Genomic DNA, 24,191 nt, shown 5'->3' on the forward strand with positions numbered 1-24,191 from the left:
TAACCCTCATGAAGTACATGAGTGCTATTGTTCCATCATCAGCAGTTTACATCAGCATTGTTGTATTTTCCCCCATGGTGTCCTACTGTTGTAGCATGTGTAGGTGACGGCATGGCCTGCCATGGCAGAGCAGCAGATAATGATGTTGTTACTCTGCGTGAATGTTGTGTTGGTACTGACCCATTGCACCCTGTCTTTCTCTGCCACCCTCCCTCTCCTCCTCTGCCTTTGTGTGCATCAGCATCATCAAGCGAAGGAGAAGGGGCACCGCTGAGTGGGGAAGCTGCAGCCCACGGGACCCAGGAGGCTGATACCAGCAGAGCTGAGGGGACCAGTGGGACAGAGGGACAGGCGAGTGCCACAGAGGAGAAAGCATCAACAACAACATCTTCGTATTCCTCCTCCGATGGACACTCCTTGGCAGTGGCAGACCCATCTGGGACCATCCCAGCACCATCCTTGTCCGCCACACCGCTTATCAGCACTGCCCTCCCTGTAGCTCCCCACCTAGTTGCCCGTGCCCGGCTCACCGAGGAGGGTTGGCATCTCCTTTGTCGCAGGCACCTCTGCCTCTTCCCCAGTCAGCCCTGCTGCCCTTAATATGGAGCCTATTGACCTCCTGAGGTCCATCTCTGTGGGGCAGTCAACCATAGTAAATGCCATCCAGGAACTGGCATCAGAGATGCAGCAGTCCCATGCCTACCTGGAAGGCATTCACGGTGCCCTGGATGCCCTGCAGAGATCCTGATGGCAGCCAGTAGCCCTTCTTCTTCCGTCCCTCCTCCAACTACCTGTTCCCAATCCCACAGCCCTCTCCCCTCACCCATCCAAGGCACACTTTCATACCAACATGCAACCACATCAACAGACACAGTTCACAAGGACAAAAACAAGCACCACAAAAGACACCACTGTCATTCACACACACAACAGACACATGCAGACATAAAAACATCCACTCCCTACACGGACTCCCCCACCTCCACCCCCTCACAGACACTACAACACACATCATCACTCCCAGATCCTGCCACAAGTGCACTCATTCCTACCATCACCACAACAGCAGACCCCATACATCACATGCGCACTCAGCAAATCTTTCAACACCCACACATGCAGCACATCCACCCTACCTGCAGACACCACCACAACAAACATTCACACATCCACCCTGCCATCTCCCTGCATCCCCCCCCTCCTCCCACTACACCTAAAGGCCCACACTCACCTACCCAACAGTCACACAGCACACACATGGCATCCACGCTCACACCTGCACCCAAGACATCTCACCGTACACACCTCACAACCACTACCTCTCCCTCCACTCCCAAACGTTTATCCCATGACCAACCTTGTGCCCCTAAAAAACGTTTCCTGCAAAAAATGTTCCTGTTCCCTCCCACTGTCCTACTCCCTGTTCCCCCAAGCGTCCTGTTACCCTACCCAGTTCTCTCATGGTCACTACCCCACATAAGGCTTCTGTCCCCACAAAGCCCAAAGTTACCCCTCCCAAACTCAAGCCCACTCCCCTAAAATCAAAGTCCAAACTTAACCATCACCAACCCAAACCACAAGACACCCCCTCAAAACCAAAACCTAAGGACCCCTCTCAAAACACAAACCAACACCCTTGGACCCCCCCCCCCTCACCCCTGAGGTGCCTGCATGCCCCATTGATGCCCTTGCCATATGGAGACCACTTTGCAGTCAGTTTCAAGTTGGGGCCATGGACATTGCCCTGTGTGTCTGTGGCACACAATACAGTTGGACTTGTCTGTAGGCCTATGTTGTATATAGTTATTTATGATTTTCACATTTCTATCTAATATATCTGCACCAGAGATTCATTGGTGTTGAGGGTAACAAACTTGTCCTGGCTTTCCTTCCACATGTATGTGTTGCTTATGTGTGATTTGTTGTGTGGTTTGTGTGTGTTGGTGCAGGTGTTTGCGTGTGTGTCGCTAGCCGTGACAGGTGTGTGTGTTGGGTGTGTACTAATGGCCTCCCCTCCAGTGTGTGCAAGGCAGGTGTACTTACAGTTGGTGTCTTTGTTGCCGTCGCTGGTCCTGGAGTTGTATGGCCAGCAGGAGCATTGGGAAGACTTCTTGTTCAGGTTTAATGGTGGCTGCGGACGTGCCTCTGTTCCTGAAGGTGAGTGTCCCCTTTTATGTTGTTCGTTTCAACCAGGCTTTTGATGGTGGGCTAAACGCGGAGGAAATCCTGGTTGTGTGCAATCTCATAATATGGTTGTCGGAAACATGCTCCCCACTGGCCTGGAGATGCCTACCGCCTGCCGTGGTGGCCAGTCAGCTCTGGTGGGACTGGCGGTGACTTGGCTGTGTTCCAGTTGGAACACCGCCATGGTCATAATATGGCAGGCTACTCTCCCGGGCATGCGGCGGTGCAACCGCCACCTCGACCGCGGCAGTCCTCCGACCACCAAATTCGAATGAGGGCCTATCAATAGCAACCAAGACCCCCTGTCAACCTTTCGATTTAAATTTTGGGACTCCATCTCACAAAAATATAGAAATATGTGCGGCCCAGAGGATTATAATCTAATTTAAATTCTTTATTTTTCTGTACAAAAATCTATTTTTATATATAGCATCTTTCTTATACAGAACATGATGCTCTGTATAAGAAAGATGCTATATATAGAACAAAATGTTCTGTTTAAGAAAGATGGTATATAGAGAATAATTGATTTTTGTACAGAAAAATAAAGAATTGAAATGAGGTCATTATTAAAAATACTACTATATTGGCAGAAGACCAGGAGGGGGGAACTTTGCTACCCTTTTGCACCTGACTAAACAGTTCTAGTATTACAGGCAGTAATAGAGTCTTAAAATGTTTATAAAATTCTTGGGGAATTGCATCTGTTCCTACAGCTTTTCCAGTGGGAAGTCCCTGAATTGCCTCCTCGAGTTCCTCCATGCGGATTCCATCCCCAATACCTCCTGTTCACTGCATCTATAGTGCTTAAAAACCTATACACTGCTTGCACATCTACCGGAGGGGAAGCCTTATAAAGTTCTGCATAATACATGGGAAAAACCTCCCTAATACCTTCAGGATCAGAAACCATCCGTCCATGTAGGTCTTTAATTTCTCTAATAATACCAGCGGCTGGCTTATAGCATGCCCGTGACGCCAAAAGGTGGCCCACCTTCTTACTATATTTGTAACGTTCAGAGCACCTTGAGAGATATTTTTCTGCCACTTTTTTTAGCTGGGATCTCATTAATTGCTGCTTTAGCAATAGCAATCTTCTGTAAGGCAGCATTCACCTCCATACCCCCCTCGATAACTAAGGTAAGTTGACTTTCTGCCTCTTTGAGTTTTAAATATGCTTCCTTAATCAGACTTTGGGTATGCTTCTGCCTTCTGAGAATGAAACTCAAAGTTTCTCCTCATATCCCTGCCTTTAAAGTGTCCCATACAATCTCCACTGGAGCAGTCCCCTTATTCATTTCAAGAAATTCCCTCAGCCATATATTCATGTGGCAGCGGTATTCTGGATCATTGAAAAGCCCACTCTCAAAGGTCCACCCCTCTCCTATTATATTTAAAGCCCTCCATATTTATTTCTAATATTAGCAAATTATGGTCTGACATAACCGTGGATATATTTCCATACGTACCCCTGTTAACAATTTGGGGGGAATAAAAAAGTAATCTAATCGGGCCAATTTCACATGAGGAGCTGAACAGTACGTTTACCCAGGGTCTGGTGCGCAAAGTTTTGGCCAAACATTTACCAAGCCTATTTCTTTTTGCAAGCTACAGAGAGCTTTATATACTCTAGGTTTGCGTCCATGATATCTATTGGGGGTGGTACCCAATAGATCTTTTAAACCATCCCAAGAGCCATTAAAATTCAAAACTCCACATACCATATAGGGGGCCAGCCACTCTGCTAACTCTACTGATATAAAATCTAACACCGATGGATCATCCATCACTGCGCCATAAAGGGAACATGAGGTAAAACATCCTTTACTATGATGGCACTCTACCATAACCCATCTTCCGTTTTTATCTGCAATCCGTTTTCTATAACTTATATTTCCCACTGCCAGCCAGTATAGCAACCCCCTTGTTCTCAACATTCTGTTCAGTGCATATTACTACCTTCATCCCTAAGTAATCTAAGATAGATCTATTGCAATACTCTACATGTGTCTCCTGCAGGCAATATATATCCGCCCTCAGTGTTTTCAAATCTTCAGCAATTTTCTGCCTTTTCTGGGGGTTATTTAGCCCACATATATTTATAGATGCAATTCGCATCTTAGCCATTTGTCAATCGCCTCTCATCTATTACCCACGGGCACATATAGTTGTAAATAGTCATACACAATTTGCCATTTCTGGCTACCACCTTCTTGTATCAAACATCGCACTTCAACATTCTCTGTCTGTTATTCGTCCCCTTTTCTCCTTCACAATTTCCTCCTCCCTCTTCATCCCCTGCAATACTCAATTCCCAGTCATCCGTTTATTTTTTTATGCCTACCCTCTGCCCCCCAACACACCCTCCTACCCCCTCTTACTCCCTTTACCCCAACCCTCTCCCCTTCCCTCCCCCCACACCTACCCCACACCCCTACCACTGGAACAACCAGACCCCCACCGGCCTGAATGATGGTTTCCCTAAGTGCCGTCCACAGACCCCCCCCCAATCAGGCTGTGCTCCCACCACATGTGTTAACACCCATCCTCATTGCAAATTAGTGTTCTTTCTGTCTCTGCTCAGGTTTCAACGGATTCTGTAAATTCAGTTCATTCAGATACTCCTTTGCTTGAATCTCGTATATTCTAGTTTTCCCCTTGATTATTGTCTTCAACTGAGGTGGGGCCAGCAAAAAGGCATCCCCCTGATAAGGCTTAATCAATTGTCGCAGCCTCCATATGCGTTCTACAGGAACATGGCAGTAATCTGGTCGGGTAAAAAAGGTAAAGTTGTCGTTACAGCGTGGGCATCAAGGTGGGCCTTTTCAAAGATAGCTTGTCTTAACAAATAGTTACCAAAGAAAACCAATATGGCTCTTGGATGTTTGAATTCAGAATTGTGTTCTCTTGCTCGTTTCATCAGTGGGAATCTATGGACCCTTTGAATTTCCACCTCCCAATCCCATTTTGTGAGCTCTGGAAAAGCGTTTCATATGAGATTGATCATAAATGTCCTTATATCGTTAACCTCTGCCCATTCTTCTATGCCTAAAAAACACAAATTATTTCTCCTCTGCTGATGTTCTTAGTCTTCTAGTTTCCACATGGTATCAGTTAATTGCCCTCCTTGTGTTTCAACCGTTTCTTTCAATACCTCAACCTCTGCCTCCACTACAGAAGCTCTGTTCTCCATTGTATTTAGTTTTTCTTCTATTTCCCCACAGTTCTTAGCTCCCTTTCGCACAGTAACCTGCAGCTGTTTGGTAGCCACCCGGGCTCTCCGGCTCACTGTTCGCGTTTTGGTTTGCAATTCCCTTATGGTGCCATGTATCAATTTCAGCATTTTTGTGTCTGCTACCTGTATTATTTATAAGATCGCTCATACTGCTTTCTCCTGTGTCAGCACTAGGAGGCAGGGTAGGTTCAGGGTCCTTCTCCAGACTCGAAAGTCTGATTCCTGAGTGGTCCCATTTAAGAGTCACAGCACTCGGTCCTGAGGGGTCTGTTCCAGCTGTTGAGCCAGATCTCGACTGTGTGTGCCTGCAGTGTCGCCGCTGCTGTTTTACTATAGGGCCTATAGCCGATGATAGGCTCTCAGACCCTGATGAAATGCTCTCTTCATCTTCACTTTGATTACAACCACTGCTAATGGCCTATGAATCTTCTGTTAATGAGTAAAATTAATCTCCTCCATCCTTAGACCAGTCCAAATTCTTTCCGCCCCATTCAGACTTTCTAATCTCCACATCCTGACCTTTTATGGCTTCAGCGCCTTTTAAACTTAGTTCTTTCCCCTTTCTATTGAGGGTTTCTGGGGGCTCGTCAGCAGTGCCGTGAGTGTCTTGAGTATAGACACGGCAGTATAGATTTCCATTTGCCACTGCATGCTTACATTGGAGGCCGCCCCGGTGGCTGCTTCAATCTGCTCCCTCAAGCTCCTAGGCTCATCTAGTTGACTCCACTCAGAGTTTGTGGCATGTCAGAGTCCAGGCTGACCCCCAAGGGCCCGATACAAGCTTGTGGCAACTACTCTATAGGGTTTATCAATTCCAAGTTCTGCTTTGTGCACATTAGCGCGCCTTTAGATTGGGGTGTAAGGTTCGCGTTATCATTCTCTTGCCCTCCACTAGTAAAAAAGTTAGTAATTGCGAGCTGTGGTCTGCCCTTTGCTTTGTGGTCGGTCTGAGCCATCCTGCCCGTACTAGACACATCTTTAAAGGTCCCACCACCAATTTTACTGTTTAATTTAGTCGGTCCTGTTCCAGACCGCCTAGCTGCCGGGCATCCTTCACTGCAAGCCTTTGCTGCTCGTGTTTGACAAGCCCCCTCTGCTTTTTCTCCAATGTTTCATGTACTCTTAGGTGCCTTATGCACTTTCCAGAAGCCAGGTGACACCCCTGGCCAGTCTACTATTAACACGCCGATCCTCCTTATTAGCATATGTCAGCGCTCTGTCTTTCTTGCTATGCAAAAGAGTATGCTCCTCACTGGTGAAACCAGAGTCTATAGAATACAGCCTAGGGGGCCGATCCTGTGCCTCCTCCGGCATGCCCTTCTTGCCGAGTGGTTCAAACCACATCTGTATCCTGAAATACAGGCCCCAGTTAGCATCAAGCCTCCCGGGGCCTCTCTCACCGTCACACAACGTCAACACCGCAACTCTGCGCCCTTCTATAGCAGGGCGTGCGTTCACACGGCGTCTGGGGGGCAGGGCCTGCAAACAACACGATCACCATCTTGCTAGCTCCAAAAAATTGCTTCCAAGGAGTGCAGGAAAGGTAGTATTGCCCTGCTTGCGGGCTGCTGTCCCATGGGCTCAGCACCCGCATTATTTGCCTCCTCCAGTACGTCTTTTTTGCCGCGTGGTCCAAACCGTGTTTGTACCCTGAAATACAGGTTCAAGGTAGCGACGAGCCTCCCGGAACCTATCTCACCACCACATCACCTCAGCACCGCAGCTCTGTGTCCTCTTCAGCAAGGTATTCGTTCGCACAGCATCGGGGGCAGGGCATGCAAACAATGGCTACACCATCTTGCTCCACATTTCTCTTCCAACAGTCACCATCTTGGCTTTGTCTTGTAATCTAAAGCCGACCATTCAAAATGGGGTATTTTCTCATACATTTGTTCTCAAGCTTTTTTTGAGATGGACTTCTGTAATAAAACATTGGGCCTTTAATGATCACATACGGAAGCAACACTTTCATTTCATTGCACTCACTGTTGGTTAAGATACTGACATGCTTTAAATTGTGTTGGCTTGAGCAATAATATATAGTCACACTCAGTTTATCTGATTCATCATTCAGTATCCTAGAGACAGATAACACTCTTTTCTAAATCTGCCAAAAAATAAAAATAAAACAACTAAACAGAGGTTGATTAAAACCATGAGCTATCCAGAATCCCATGATTTGCTTCTCCTTCAACTGGGCATATCAATAACTCAATTCTCTCTTCTAACAGATAAAGGTGGTATTTAAATACCCGTCCACAGCAACACTCCAGCACATTGTGTATGTGCCCAGACGTATGCTAATAGTCTCCTCACAAATTTTCATCAAACCTCTGCCCACCCAGACCACCAGATCCAAAACCTGCTCTCTGCTTATGACTACCATCGCCTTCTAGAGCTATCACCCAGCCAAACTATCCTGCAGCACTGGGAACATGACCTTATGCAAAGAACAGAAAACCCACTTTTTGCCAACATCTACTAACTCAACTTTGTGCTATCTCTTAAAAAAGCACCATGAAGCTCTCCTCCTCCTGCTGTGTTAACGCTAAGAAAAACCCACATATTACTAATTTCAGAGGCATGAGACAATACATCTTTCTATAATTTTTGTATTGCAATACCAGCTTCTATAAAGTAGGGCAATGGAAATGATATAAAATTGATGGTCACATCCAGATGATAACCCGGCAGTAAAGAGCACGAGGAGATAGGGGATATAATAGGGATGGCTCAGGGAAATATATGTGCAAGAATATGCGAAGAGGCGAGGAGGCAGAAAAGAAGGTAGAGAGAAGACGGAAGTGGTTGAGGGAGGGTACAAAGTAGGTAAGCCCCTTTCCAGCGGCCATTGTAGGGTTGGAATGGGACTGAGTTTATAAAAGCTTGTAGCATCACCTAAAAAGAGGATATTCAGTTCATTTCTTATTTTTAAGTGGGGGTCTGATCGTCAGTGAGATGTGAGTCCAGGGTATGCCTATTTCTTAATTATCTCTCTCTCTCTGTCTCTCAATCTCTATCTCATATTTCTGCCCCTTTTGAAAGTCTAGGTCTGGAAGGAGGTTAGCTCTAGTCTTCCAGAGCACAATGGAGGTTCAGAGCTTCTCTGATATGCAGCCTGCACATTGGATTGAATTATTGCAGCCTTGTAAAGTATGCATCTGGCCTTGAAGGCGAATCATTTCAGCCTTGTAGTGAATGGATCTGGTCTTGAAGGTGACGTGTCGTGAAGCAGCGGCCATTATAGTTTGATTGCCATGGGAATTATATGATTGAATTTTCATTGACCTATGGTGATATGGACCACCAACTGGGCAACACTTTTCATAGAAGACAAGCAGGTGCTTCAGATGCTTTTAGGTAGGACATTTCCTCTATACTGGCAAAACAGCCAGGCCTGGGCAGTTGATATAATAATGCTGGATCCTTGTTGGTTTAACTTTACACCATGGAGAATGATGGTTGTATGCAAATGATATATGAGCCTTATTTACAATATGAGGTTTGGAGGAGAGGAGGCTGTCAATGTATTTGTCAACTGAAAGTTTCCACCAGAATACAGAGGAAAATAAATTGTGGGGCCTTAAAATAGAGGCTTAAATATCAAGAACAAAACATTGTAAAGTTAACCATAAATGTTGGCATGTTTAGGTTTAGTACACCTAACTTCACATACATGTACCTTGACCATATAAATATATATATATATAATAATATATATATATAAGGCATGTAGATGCGGATCCAAGAATAGTAAATCTATTGCTATATGCACTTGTCTTCACTATCATTTTGGTTCTTGATGTATATGCCTCAATATTATATCCTCACTGTTTTTTTCCTCAATATTTCAATGTACAATCTCTCCTGACATACACAAGGTGTTCACAGTCAGAAGAATTAATTCATATCATTACTGTTAGCCAGATCTGTATGCTTGACTGGTCTACAAATGAGTTGAGGGTAAGGAGAAGGAATTAGTGGGGTTGGCTGTAAGGTTAGCTCTGTACTTTCATGACTGGATAAGAATAAGGGAGGACTTCAGGCACTTGTGTCATCTTCTGAACTCACTCTAAGTTAGAGTTGAGTGTTGTCAGTATAATAATTATTGTAAACTCTGAGGCTGGCTGGCATTGAGACATACCATAAAAATACAATGCTATTTGTTTAACGCTATTTTATGTCATATTATCAAGGAAGAGAAAATGGTCTGACTGTAGTCTGAATAGGAAAGAACACAGCCAAGCCAAGTTGAGTCTGCGAAACAACCAGGAAAGCTGCGAGGATTAGCAGCACCAAAGTCGAACATGCATTGGCAAACCCAACATGTCTGGCCTTCACATGAGTAGGCAATGGTTACGTTTTTTAAATATTTTTTAACTATAACAAACAGACCTTTCAGTTGTGCCACACATTCCACTATTATCTTTTTGTGAAGGTAACAAGAAGAAATTGTCATCCAACGAAATGCTCATATTGCATGCAGCTACAACGTCACAATGTCTCTTAAACACCTTATGACAGCAACTTAAACAGAACACAGGAAATAAAATAAGATCTAGCTAAGCATCTATAGGCCCAGCAAAATAAGTATATGTTTTAAAGATAATATGATAATATACAAAAAAAGCACACTTTGAAAGAGCTTCATTGTTGAAAAGAAAGGAACTATTTTAAGCAGATGTGGACAAAGTGCTCAAGCTTTGTGCAGTTACTTGAAGTGAAGGAAACTAATGGGTAAAGTGGGTCCACCCACTGTCCCATGCTGTGGTGGAAAGAAGCAAAATCTGAATGACAATTTAACAGCCAATGAATGAAGCCTGCTGACCAAAACCCCTGCTATGTAAGTGTGTCACAAATATTTTTTAGCAAAACAATAGTCTGGTCTGTCTCAAGTGACATCCCTAAAATGTGTTTTTACCAATAGGGTTGCATATTTCAGTAAATGTTTGGTAACTGTAGGTCCAAGCTGTAACATCGAGTATTTTGCAGGTGAGCCACTGCCTTATTCTCACCTTATGGAAATGCAGGCCAGAGCAAGAACTCCACAGTGACCTATGCAGTTTTACATTCCTTTTAGCTGATACTATAAGAAAACTATAAGAAACATATTAACTACCTTGAATAGACTAACGAATTACATAGCACCCATTCATTTATTAACAAGGAAGGACATAATGTGTTATATAATTTTTACACCATTAATGAACCTCAAAGTAAATTAGATACTTTTTTACGACCTTCATTACAGGTCACAGAATTTGGATCAGACCACCAATAACAAATGGGACCGTTTTTTCAGACCTGTATTTTTGGTTGTGGGAAAACATGCTATTGCATGGTACTGGGTCATATTTACTGCATGGTAACAGTATTTATTGCAGTATTTATGCAGTAATCAAACTGAAATACATTGAAAAAACAACACAAGAAACATCTCAAACCAACTTAGTAAAAATGTATAAATAAAATGACACCAAATAAACAAACATCTAATAAGGAGCCAATTGCGGGTATCTGGCCTGGCTAGACCAGGTCAAAGTCAAAAGTTGAGACAGGCTGCAATTGGTAGCAGGTCGTATATAGGACCAGGTTCATCCCAGTGGAAAATGTGCCTCCTGGAGCAAAAGCAGTCATCTGCAAACATTGCTGAGGCAAGCTGCACACTGGATCTGAAGTGGGGCTTGACAATGGTGGGTTGCTGAAGAGCAGGGTCCTAGTGCAGTCGTCACCGAAGGTGGAAAATCTCAGTGATTTTGAAGTCCGAAGTCCCTGACCAAGAAGACATTGGTGGCAGTCCCAGTCTTCCGATGGTTCTTTGTAGAAAAAGTTGGCAAAAGGTATTACCACTTGAGGTTTGAGAGGGAGGAGGACACTCTAACATCAGTGAAGGGTCCAAGACCTGTGGGAGGGGGCAACTCAGGAGCTAGGACTCACTCCAACAGAGGCCAGCAGCAAGGTTCAGGGTAGGTCCAGTTGGAACTAGTCAGTTAGTCAACTTCGATGAGAGAGAAAGCTTGTAATGTCCCTGTAGCTCAAACAACAGGACAGCCAAATGGCCCTTGAGGACACTTCTGGAGACCTGGGTTCAAGGCAAGCAGGTTCATTCTTTGGGTTCTTCAGATAGCAGAGCAGTTCTTCCTCTTATTCTTCAAAGGTCCAGGAGAGTTCTGAAAAAGGTCTGTGGAGTCCACATTTATGCCAAGTGCCAGCATGAGGGTGGAGGGCACTCCTTTGTCAACCCCCTACATCAGTTCTGGTAATTTCTTCAGGCTCAGGAAGGGGCTAGGCACAGCCACCAGGATATCCTGTAAGGGAGGAGAACCCTCTCCTCACACCCAAAGCCCTTTGTCCACTGTCTGTGAGCAATAAACATCTCACCATAGGAGGGCCATCAAGGGTCAGGTGACTGCACGATACTGGCAGAAAATCCTTTGGTTTTAGGTAGACAAATGACAACTTTCTAAAAAAATAATGTCCAAAATAGTAATATAAAATTCAACTTTACCACCAAATCGGATTTTAAGTTATCATATATATTAGTTATTTAATCTTTTCTTAACTAGGCTCAAACTGAAGTCTATCATTAAAAGTAATAGTTTAAATTAGTGTTAACCTGTGGAGAGCCTGCCTTGCCAGAGTGAAAAATGAATTTCAAGACTTTTCATTGTCAGACCATGGGAAACATTAACTAGACATGTCAGAGTTTTAAATACCATGCACACTACCCAATGGACTTTTAGGATGTCTTTTAGTGGAGGCCTATAAGTATTAACAAGTATTTGGAATGTAATACGTCTTGCATTTGCTTGACTTTTCTTGCCACATAACTCAGTCAACACTGCCTCATAATTTGGTCTTTTCCTGCCACATTATTCCAGTGGCCCTGCCTGTAACTAAAGCACTTACATTTACCTTCTTCCTCCATCTGCAGCCAAAAATGAATATTTTGTCCTTTAGCATCATAATTTAAATCTGCCATGTTAATTCAAATAGAATACCACTGTCACCACCCCCACAGAGTTGCTGACACAATTCCTAAAAGAACGACACAAGAAAGAAATGGAGGAGTAACAAGAGAAATAAACTAGATGGGTCACCCAAACATATCAAGAGTGTTCAATCAGTCATAGTGTAATAAGGGTATTGAGTTGGCCTGAATCATGGTCATAATGGCAACAAGGAGAGATTAATAAAACATATACAGTTATCATATAAACCCAATAAAAACCTTTATCAGAAATATAGTTTTGGTATTAGGCTGTGATATTCAGAACAGCCCCTACAGAACACCACAATGAAAACAGCATTTGTAAGAAACATCGTCATGTAGCCATATAGTTAGCCCCTAGAGGGCATAGTGCTTTACACATTTTCTGAGCTAACAGGCCTACTGCAATGATATTACAAACAAAGCCACTAAAACACAAGCTACTCCCAATTACAAACCAAAAGTTACAACCATGAAAGCACTTAAAAAGACACTGAATGGTGGGAGGGGGTTATTATTTTGGGGATCCAGAAATTATGTGGACAGAAAGAGCATGTCATGGTGAATGTTTTGAAGGTGGTCCTATTGTCCTAAGATCACTGTAGGCTTAGTTATGTGCAAAAATGTTTTCTAAAAGTAATGGCCTGCAAAGCATTATGGGGTGAGTTTCCCAAGTGCAGTGAATATTGTAGTATCAGCTTTCCCGCTGATTCGAGAGAGCTGTTTTGAAAATGTCTGTTTTTTTTCCGTAAAGCATTTATTAATTACAAGTGTTTTTGTGAAAGCTATGGAGTGTGAAGGGGATAGCCAAAAAAATTACTGTGATTAGGTAACAGTGTAATCAATGTGACCAGCACTTCAGTACTGCCAATGGAGTTCGCACTGCTGTTCTGCGCTGTGAGCGCCATGGCTGCCATGGAGCACGAAGGAGAGAGACAAAGGAAAAAAACAGTCTACCCATGCTGTAGTATATCGGCAATCGTGCAATAATCCATATAACAGGGTCAGTCTGCAAGGCAGTAACAAAACAGCCCCAAGGCGGAACAAACATAAAGCATTTACCAATGAAATCAAGGGGTTTTTGAAAGGCAAGCCCACGAACGAGTGAAAGTGGTGGGTGTGAGATGGACGTGTTTTAAATCCCACAGAATACTTACAAAAGGTCAAAAAGAGCTTGCGTGCTCGACCTAAAAAGGAAGGTTTATTTTGCCAGGCTGAAGTGGCAGTTTATAACTGCACATCTAGGCTGCAGTGGTAGGTCTGGAGAAATGCTTTACATGGCTACTGTAGTGGATGGCACTATGAGCACTGCAGTCCACCAGCAGCATTTAATTTACAAGCCCTTGATATAGGTAGCACAATATACTAGGGACATATAAGTATATTAAGTGTGCCAATTAGGAGTATGCCAATGTTACTTTGTTTAAAAAGGAGAGCATAGGCACTTTAAACCTGGGTTAGCAGGGTTAAAGTGCACAGAGTCCTATGGCCAAAAAAAACGGGTTCAGCGACAGAAGGCAAACATCGGGCAGAATACCACTAAAAATATGGTAATTCCCACCACAGTGGTTATTGCTTTCAGATGTTTTAAGTCTCAAAGTAAAAAAGTATTTTTATTGATGTGTACCCTGAAGTTTGAGTAACCTGGTGTCACAATAAAGAGAGAACCCGTTGCAATATTTTCTAATGAGCAAATACCAAACTGCTAGAGTGTAAAATTCAACCTTGAAATAAAAGCATTCGTTTTCTAACTGCACAAGCAGAATTCCCTCACGTGGTGGCCCGTCTACCAGTGAACATCATCTCACAGTAAAGGTCACCCTGCCCTATTTAGGTCAGGTCGATCATCTCTGGATTTCCCTGCTCGGGTGCTGTACAAGGCAAGACACTCCCAGGAGCAGTGGTGAAACTAAACTTAAGGGGGGCCCCCGACCCACTGGACCCAGTCAAGGGCGTGCCACACGTGCACAGTGTACTGTGCTGAGGGGGGCCCCTGGAGCTCAGGACCCCCGGGCTCTGCGGGTGCTGCGGCGGCCTTTGTTACGCCACTGTCCAAGGGCGTAGCTGGGTCAGTTACATTGGCAGGGTGTGATTTTAAGATTTTCCAACAATCACACTGGCATATCATGTGAAAATACATTTTGAGATAAGCAGGGGCAGTGAAAAGGAAGAGGAGTGAGGATTGATAAGAGTATTAAGTAAGAGACAACATAATATTTTGTGAAATAAATAACTTTTTTAGGACTTTCAAAAAACAGAAAGAAGGAGAGAGTGTGTGCGTTTTTGTCTGTGTGTATGTAAAACGTTGTGGTGAAATCCGACACACTTCACCATACCCGATTAAAAGGCCTTCCACCCAACTTTTACCAGAAATTACATTTATTACGTGGGTGTAACACCCCAAACACCCCCTTTGAAGCTACGCCCCTGGACAGTCCAGGGTAGGAAAAAAAGACAACGAACCTCATACACAGGAAGAAAACTGTCTGCATGTAAGGGCAGTTTACTTTTTCAGTAATAAACCCCACTTTGCAGGAGCTTTTCTGAAAAAGAAAAACAAAGGCCAAGCGGGCAGAAAAAACACAAGGCTATTAGCTTTGCATTAGACGTGCCAAATGTGTGTTCCATGCTCAACTGGCAGACTGCTCGTCATGTCTTAAATGAGGCCCTTAACCTGTTTGTTACATGAGCTAGCATCATACTCAAGGCTCTAGGAGCAGGCTGGTCCGCAAGGCAGACCAGATGGAGGCCCGCATACAACACCTCCCTAAGGCAGGGATGAAAACCTTTGGGAGGGCGGCAAGCCCGCAAATAAAGGTGCACTCAGATTGGGTAGTGACTTTCAAGCCAGCCAATCGAGGCGCATCATGCAGGGTTAAAAGGGGGCTGCCACTAGCACCCCAATCTCAGCAGGCAGGGATGGTCACAAAAAGGTCAGCAGCAGGGGGCGGCCACAGCACTTGTAGCCTGGGAGGTCATAGGGGCCACCCATCGGTAACAAGGGGAAGGGGCCTAGTAGCCACCAAACTCTGGGTATCTGACCAGGAAGGCCATCATGGAAAGGAGGCAGTGCTTGATCAGGGGTCATAAAGCAGACTGACAGACAGACAGAGGAACTCAAGATGTTCATGAGTTATGGAGGTGCATGCTACATTTTATGACCACTAGATGCAATGTTGATGCACCAGGTAATGTCTCTATAAATGTGATGTAATAAACTGCAGCCATCTACAATCCCAACAAGAGCTCCCATGCATTTATGAAACAAAGTGTATTTGGCTGATCAAGGTTGGATGAGCAAAGCATCTGACTACAAAATGGTGGCATCCTCAAGGTTCCCTAACCACAGATAGAGGAGCCCCACTTGTAGAACCACAACTGGCTATAGCAGCAGAAATCCTTGAGCTAGTGTCCCATCAGCCGCGTCCTACTGCTTACAGTGGTGTTTGCTATATTCTAGATAGGGCAGGGTGACCATCACTAGGATTTCCATGTCCAGGCCCTCCAAGCAAACACACAATAGGACTCACGTACAATGAGGGAACTCCCTGAGCATCAAGCCCAAGCTTTTTTTTGTTTTTCTAAAGCAGTCTTCTACAGTGGGAGTGCATCTGCCAAAAACACAAAAGTATGCTGAGAGGGCCAAACAAAGGCCCTCATTTCGAACATGGCGGGAATTCCAGCTGTGTTCAGGCTGGCGGTCTTTCCATCGACCGCCAGGCTCCTGGAAAACCCGCCGGCGATATAATGATCTCCCCGCCAGGCCGGCGGGCTGTGACAGTGTCTCCGCCCGCCGGCCTGGCGGGGAACACGGCTGCAACATTGAGTAGCCGCCGTCAATGTTGTTGTGCGGCGGGTGCAGCAGCACCCGTCACGCATGTCACTGCCCGTAAATCGGGCAGTGACATACGCGATGGGTGCCTGCACGAGGGCCCCTGTACTACCCATGCAAAGTGCATGGGCAGTGCAGGGGCACCCCCTCCGCCAGCCTTTTCCTGGCGGGATATCCCACCAGGAAAAGGCTGGCGGCATTTGAAACATTATCCGCAGGGTAGCACAGCTACCCTGGCGGATGGTGTTTCCTCCTGCCGCCAGGCTGCCTGGTGGCAGGAGCATGGCGGTGGGTGACGGCTGCTGCTGGCGGCCGTCACCCTGTTCTTTATATGGCGGTTCGGCCCGCCATGCCAACTGGCATCTTTAGCCGCCACTGCCGGCATGGCGTGCCGAACCACCATGTTAGAAATGATCGCCAAAATGTGTGAGCACTTGGCATACACCGGTGTTTGTACTTACTGCAGGGAGATCCCAGCCAGGCATGTTGGTGTCAGCAGTGGGCAGTGATACTGATCTGCAGCATTCAAAGAAAAATACTGAGACACTATCACACTTTTTTGTTTTTCACAAATTAAGCAGAAGGTTGCAATGACGCAGCAGAAAAAGGGTATATGTAATTTTACTTCTGAAAATATACTTACACGTAATCCTCTTTTTAGAAGAAACCGAGCCAGTGCACTATCATGATATGGTTCAAACTTTACTGCCTAAGAAACACAAACACAAAAGGGTTTCATTAACAATACGCACATTTTAATAAAAGCACTTCCATTCGATTAAAACACGTTCTCAGTTAAAAGAGGATTTCATATAGGGCTATCTCCTGGGGGAAAATACTGCTGAAACAATCAAGTCTTGTGTGCGTTGTATGAATGACTCCAGAACCTTTTACATTACCACAATGTTGCCTCGTCTTCCTCATCTCACTCCCTGATCACTGAGTGAGTTCTAATTGAGACATAGAAGTACTCCAATGTTTTGCAAAGTTCATTTAGCCACAACCCTCTGCTGAGTAGAGGGCTAAGCATCCCCACAAATTAATCTATTATTTCCTGCCTGGCCTCGTTGACGTCATTTAGTAGTCGCCATGGGTCACAGCTGCGACCCCAGCTCGTCCCTTGCTACCCCTAGCATTCAATTTGCAACCCCTGGCTTTAGAAGTGGCAAAATCATTGCCAGAAACACAGGGGAAGCTCGTCCTTATTGGCACTGGTTGGGACTCTACTTTCCTTGTTTTTTGTCAGTTTTTGAACACAGTAATAGTGAATAGTATTACATTATTCACTATTAAGGTAATAAAAAAATACATTTAGCTGGAATATGATCCTCCCTGGCAGCTGATAACGCGTCCAGCTCTTATAAATTACCTGTACCTGGACACGTTGGAGGTCGGTGAATCTTTTAACCGAGTCGGGCTCTCCTCATCCTCAATAGTCGAGTCACTCAGATCAATAATCAATAACTGTTGTAATCGGTAATCAGTACTCAATTAATAGATCAATATAATACATCGGAAATCAATAACAGTTGGTGTTTCGGCGCACCATGACCTTTCAGTCATGAATAACCACACCAGTTTATTAAAAGTTAGTGAATTTATTTCCCTATATTAACAAAGCTAGCACAATATATATATGTCTCAAAACCAATTTATATATGTATATGAACATTACTAGCTGTCCATAACGGCGGAAGAAACGCAATCTTCGCAAAATCTGAATAATGATACACTCTGTTATAGCAATGCAAATCACCAATGTGACTAACTGTATTTGACTAATTGCATACATTCGGTCAGCATAACAAAATTTCAATTCTTCATGGTACATTGAATGAATACCTCGACTAACCTCTAATTAGCATTGGCATGTGGGACTTCATGCAAAACGAATTTAGTCAACACAAATTTGGAAAACTTCCTAGCTAGGATCCTATCAAAAATATAGCAGTTGGTACCTAAAAGGAAAAACACAATGCATAATACATTTATCCTTTCATATTTACCAAATACAATCAGCATTCAAGAAAAGTCTTCGTCCTTCAGGTACCGGTTGATCAGCATGGGGCAAGTTTCAAAAGGGGGCAAAGTTAAGGGCAAGCTCCCTTGCAGCGGCAAGGAGAATGGGGCAAAGTTACTGCATGGGCAAGACGGGGCAAATCAAAGTTAAAGTCTCTAGGGTGAGAATTCTTAAGTCTCTTTCTCTCAAATAGAGAAAAGGGTATCAGGGTGTCGTCCAAAATGGAGTCTGGCATCAGGCTTCAAACTGGCATCAAGGAAAATGGCTGACTTCTCTTTGTCCGGTGGGTTTAAGTAAGAAACATTCCAAATTCTGTAGGGTCTTCCATTGGAGGGTTCATAGGTTGGCTTCAAATTGTCCAATCAAAAATTGTCTTTTACTAGCGCCCATTTATGCATACACTGTCCTTGGCGCCTTGGAACACAAATTGTATCATGGTTTGCCAATTATTTTACTATCTGTACCTTCATTGTCCGCACCTGCAGAGACTGACCTAGTATCAAAGGGGATGTAACCGGCCTAGCACGAAACCTTGGAGATAAGTGTACCAGCCAGTTTCTACTGGAAAAAATACAACTTCAAGCAAGAATATATGTTTCATTAGTTCAAGGAAAAAAAGAATCACGCAGTTAGAATTTGAAGCCAGGCAACTAGGCCAAAGCCTATACTAAATTTAAGCTAAGCAAAACAGTTTTCAAACAAGAAATCATGGCATACATTTGCGATTATGACGGATTAGTAAATTTTTAATACTTCATGATTAATAAAGCTCGTTTATAATGATGGCGAACTACCCCGAGGGCACAATTTCCCTCGTACATTATTTCTTTTACTTAAAATCACACTTCAATATATATGTCGGTTACACGGTGTACATGAATATATGTCGAACCTTCTTTTCTGCGTCATCAATCCCTCCTCTGATGACTAATTATGTCATCACATCAAATCTACCCACAAATTTTATTCCATTAAAATTCTGTACAGTAATTTGGCACTTCAGTCAATTCCCTTTTTCTTTTAGTCCCTTTTGACTTCTCCCTATAAATTTCCACCATTTTGTTCTCTATTTTCTCTTCTTTTTTTCTTTTGTTCCTTGCTTTTAACATTTTGAAAGCTTTCCATATTCCCCAAGAACCTAATAGACAAATTAATATTATTAATATTCCCTTTACTATTTTTAGTAACAATCCGTTCCAAACGTTGCTGAGCCAATTTCCCACAGAAGCAAATCCTTTTCCAATTTTCTCCCAAACTCCGGGTTCTTTCAATTCCTTTAAATCTACACTTTCTCTAGTTAAATTTGTAAGCATTGTTCTAATTTTTCCACTGTTGTCGGGTATATAGGTACAACAGTGACGCGTGCCAAGCATTTTGCAAACGCCGCCATCCTTTGCTAAAAGAATGTCTAAGGCAAGCCGATTTTGAAGAGTCATAGCTCTTTCTGCAGCGAGTTCAGCATCCATCAGGATTATAGCTCCCGAAAACTTTGTTAGCATGTTATCCACAATAGTAGACAACTTTCGTATTTTGATTGAATTCAATATGACTCCTACTGAAGGAATCATAGCTCCAAATATATCTCCTACCACACCAGCAGCTGTCTCCCTTTTCTGAACACGATGTGATTCAGACAGCCTTGGAAATTTCTTTAAGTCATCTAGTTGGTAAACCTTTGGGAACAATATTCCCAAATAACACCTCCCATACCATCCTTTAGGAAGACGATAATAGGCGTTGAGTCCACAAATATAATATACTCCAGGAATAACTGGGTCTTGTCCATTCAGCATGAACGTCCACTTTTGTTGAAATGCGTATGTGTGTTTACATTCACTCGTTCCCACAAAAACTGTGTCATAATATGATGGAAATCTATGTATACAAAATCTTCCCACATGCAATGTATCTAAGGCTATTTTCCCTTGTGTCTTTATTGCGGCAAAAGCATAATTATCTACAGATGTCCTTTCGTGCAATTCCTTCTCTAATTTCTCCTTCATTTCGTTCTTTCTGTCATCAGTGCGGTCTAAAAATTATATTTCTACTGGTGAAAGCAAGCATGTAAGGTTCTCCCTATGTGCGTGAGCTGTGTGGAAAGGGGACATTGGTTCGAAAAATTCCCTCATTAATTTGGCAGACCAATCTCTACCTATCTTACTTAGGTGCCCTATTATGGGGACATATGCAAAAGTAACATCGTAATTAGTATAGAAATAATGAATGTCTTTTTGAGCATAAAATCTGGAAGCTACTATACTACATGTAATTCCATATGTAAGAGGCATGCTGTGATATGTTACCCCCTCCACTACTGAGGTAGGTATTTGTGTACACACATAACAATCTTTCGCATCCATGGTCTCAACATACTCACTCAGTAAGCGATAGAAAACGTTAGATGAAAGTTCCTTCTTATCATGCAAGTGTCTCTCGTCTTGCTCGAGTCTCTTGAGAGCTGTTAGTTCAGTAACGATAATAGGTTTAGAAGTGGAAGCATCATTCGTCTCACTCTCACTTTTACCATGCATTCCAAGAAATATTGCTACAATTATTAGTACGCATGCGGTTATCAAGCCTATACACATGTATTTACAATACTTCATTTTACGCCCCTGTGTAGTGAAGCTAGTCATGATCTGTATAGAATCAGAAAGTTGAAGACACTTTATCAAGGCGTGTTTGCAGGTATTTACAAAGCTGAACGAGTTCAATGTTCACACAGTTTTCTTTAGCAGCTTAGTCTCTTATCGGTTAGCAGCGTTGTCTCAAAATCGGTTTCAAAGTCAATCAAGTTAGCAATGTCTTAGCCGGTTGAAAAGTCAATCAGGTGATCAATGTTTTCAATCTACAGAGTCCATAAAGTTTTTATTTCCAAAATGAAGTTCTGCCTTTTCGTTCTCAAGACTGAGGGATACGAATTCGTCTGACCAATCGTTATTGGCTACGTATGCCCACTCCGGACCGGAATACCTCCTGCTCGGTATCCTTTTTCTTTTCAATTTTGCATCTCTCTTTGATTCTTTCTCACTGGTACTTTCCTCTTTGGCCAAGTCCTTTTCTTCACTTGGTGTTGGTACTACGACAGACACTTCCTTTCTTTTCTCTTTCACTCTTGGCCCTTCACTGTCATTCAACGTTTCTCTAGTTCTCAGTTTTACTGGTGATATGCTTGGTCTTCTTTTCGCACTGGGTCCAGTTGATGGACCTGCAATCTCTTCTGAAGGATTTTGAGCAGTTTCGTTCTGTTCTGCCTTGTCCCCTCCTTCTGGGGAGTCAATCAGGTTTTCCTTTTCTTTTTCTGTATCGTCTGCTTCTGGGAAAGCCCTCCTCTGATCAGGCTCTCCTGCTTCTTCACCTGTTTCGAGCCCTTGGTCACCGTTACTTTCTTCAGGCTCTTTGTCACTTTCAGCTGCTTCAGGCTCTTTGTTACCTTCAGCTGCTTCGTCGCTTTCTGAGGCTCCTCCTTGGTCTTCCCCAAGGGAATCAGTTGCTTCGTCCTCAGAGAATATTTCTCCCTCCTCTATTTCTGCCTGTTCGCTTTCAGTTCTTTTTCGCTCTGTCTCAGCGCTTGGCACTTTGTTATCAGGTACTGGTAACTTCAGCGCTTCAACTTCCTCGTCTGTGGGACACAATACCCTCTTTGTGTGACTGGCGTGAATCCAATTGGGAACTCCCGCACACTTCACAGCAGTGGTAGTCGTCAGAATCACTTGGAAAGGTCCTTTCCTACGGGGTTCCAAACACGACTTCCTCACGTGCTTCTTTATCACGACCCAGTCACCTGCTTTCAGGGTGTGTCCTGGACCTTGGATCGGTGGCAAGGTGGTTGCCTCCACCTGGTGAGAGAAAGAGCGAACCACATCAGCTAGACCTTTGCAGTAGTCTAACACCATATCATCTGTAATATTCAAAAGTGCATTTGCAGGAACTACTGGAAGTCTCATAGCTCTGCCCATGAGAATCTCGTGTGGAGACAGTCCAGTCTTTCGGTCAGGGGTGTTTCTCATTGACATTAACACCAAAGGCAATGCGTCGGGCCATTTCAAGTTTGTTGATGCGCATATTTTCGCCATTCTTGATTTCAATGTGCCATTCATTTGCTCCACTAGACCTGATGCTTCAGGGCGGTAGCTACAATGCAGCTTTTGCTCAATGTTCAGTGCTGCACAAAGCAATTTTATTACTTCATTATTGAAGTGACTTCCCCTATCTGATTCTAAAGAGATCGGGAATCCGAAACGTGGTATTAACTCTCTCAAGAGTAGTTTTGCAACTGTGAGACTGTCATTTCTGCGTGTAGGGTATGCTTCAATCCAGTGACTAAAAATGCACACAACCACCAACACATACTTCAAGCCTCCATGCACAGGCATCTCAATGAAATCCATTTGCATCCTGCTGAATGGACCCCCTGCTCTTCCAATGTGGCTCAAATTTACTACGGTTCCCTTCCCTGCGTTCATCTGTTGGCAAATGACGCAACGGTGGCAAACTGCTTCAGCAACTTGACGGAATTTGGGGTTAAACCAATCAGTTTTAAACAACCTAATCATGGTATCCCTCCCAAGATGAGCTTGTCCATGGTAAAATCTGGCTATCTGTGTCAAAAGGCGATTTGGAAGAACGAATTTCCCTTCACTTGAAACCCATAATTCATCTAGTCTCTTTACACATTGTGATTTGGTCCACGAGAGTTTCTCATCCTCACTGACATCATTCTGTAAGGATTTCAATTCGTCCATTGTATCTATAACCTTTAGAGCAAAGATTTCGCTTTGTTCAAGTTCTGGTTCACTTATCAAATTCCATTCATCCCTGAGCAATATACAGTTCAATGCGCAAAACCTTGCGACTTGATCCGCATATCCATTTCCCAGGGAAACATAGTCTTGTCCCTTCGAGTGTGCACTGCATTTCACCACTGCTACTTCCCCTGGTAACTGAATGGCATGTAACAATTCTCTTATTCTTTCACCATTTTTCACTGGTGATCCTGAAGAGGTCATAAAGCCTCTCTGTGACCACAATTGTCCAAAATCATGCACTATTCCAAATCCGTATTGGCTGTCAGTGTAAATAGTAACTTTCATCAATGCAGAAAGTTGGCAAGCTCTAGTAAGGGCTACCAATTCTGCTACCTGTGCTGAGTAAACCCCTTGAAGCCAAGAGGCTTCCAGAACACCTGTTACAGTACATACAGCGTACCCTGCTTTCAATACACCCAGTGCATCTCTTAAACATGAACCATCAACAAAAATGATTTGATCATTCTCTTCCAATCGGGTGTCTTTGATATCAGGTCTTGGTTTGGTGCAAAATTCAGTCACCTGAAGACAGTCGTGCTCGATGTCTTCAGCGTTCTCAATTTCAGCATTTTCACTGGGAAACAAGGTTGCTGGATTCAACGTAGTGCACCTTTTCAGCTGCACATTAGGTGATCCCAGAATTATTGTTTCGTACCTTGTGAGTCTAGCACCAGTCATGTGCTGTGTTCGGGAACGTGTCAGAAGTATCTCGACTGAGTGAGGGACCATGACTGTTAAAGGGTGTCCCATCACTATTCCTTCACTCTGAGTGAGGCTGATACCAACTGCGGCTACGGCGCGCAAGCACCCTGGCAGTGCTGCTGCGACCGGATCCAAAGTAGCTGAAAAATATGCTACTGGTCTGTTTACGCCACCATGGGCTTGGGTCAAGACAGACAAGGAACATGCATCACGTTCATGACAAAACAATGTGAAAGGTTTTGTGTAGTCAGGCATACCTAAAGCTGGAGCCCTGCACATGCATTCTTTCAATTCAATAAAAGCATCCATCTCCTCTCCTTTTAGTTCAATTTCATCCAATGCATCCTTCTGGGTCAGTTTCAGTAAAGGTTTTGCTAGAGTTGAGAAGTTGGGAATCCATTGGTGACAATAACTCACCA

General features: G+C 43.8%; 1 protein-coding gene across 1 annotated transcript in view; it reads right to left on the minus strand.

Annotated features, from left to right (window-relative positions):
• Nucleotides 1-24,191, minus strand: part of PIK3CG (phosphatidylinositol-4,5-bisphosphate 3-kinase catalytic subunit gamma) — a 271,650-nt gene that overhangs the window by 168,857 nt on the left and 78,602 nt on the right. The window contains exon 3 of the mRNA XM_069229845.1: nucleotides 16,886-16,951. Coding sequence (XP_069085946.1) covers nucleotides 16,886-16,951 — 66 coding nt within the window. The remainder of the gene's footprint in view (nucleotides 1-16,885; nucleotides 16,952-24,191) is intronic.

Source organism: Pleurodeles waltl, chromosome 4_1 (genome assembly GCF_031143425.1).
Source record: "Pleurodeles waltl isolate 20211129_DDA chromosome 4_1, aPleWal1.hap1.20221129, whole genome shotgun sequence".
Taxonomy (NCBI): Eukaryota; Metazoa; Chordata; class Amphibia; order Caudata; family Salamandridae; genus Pleurodeles; species Pleurodeles waltl.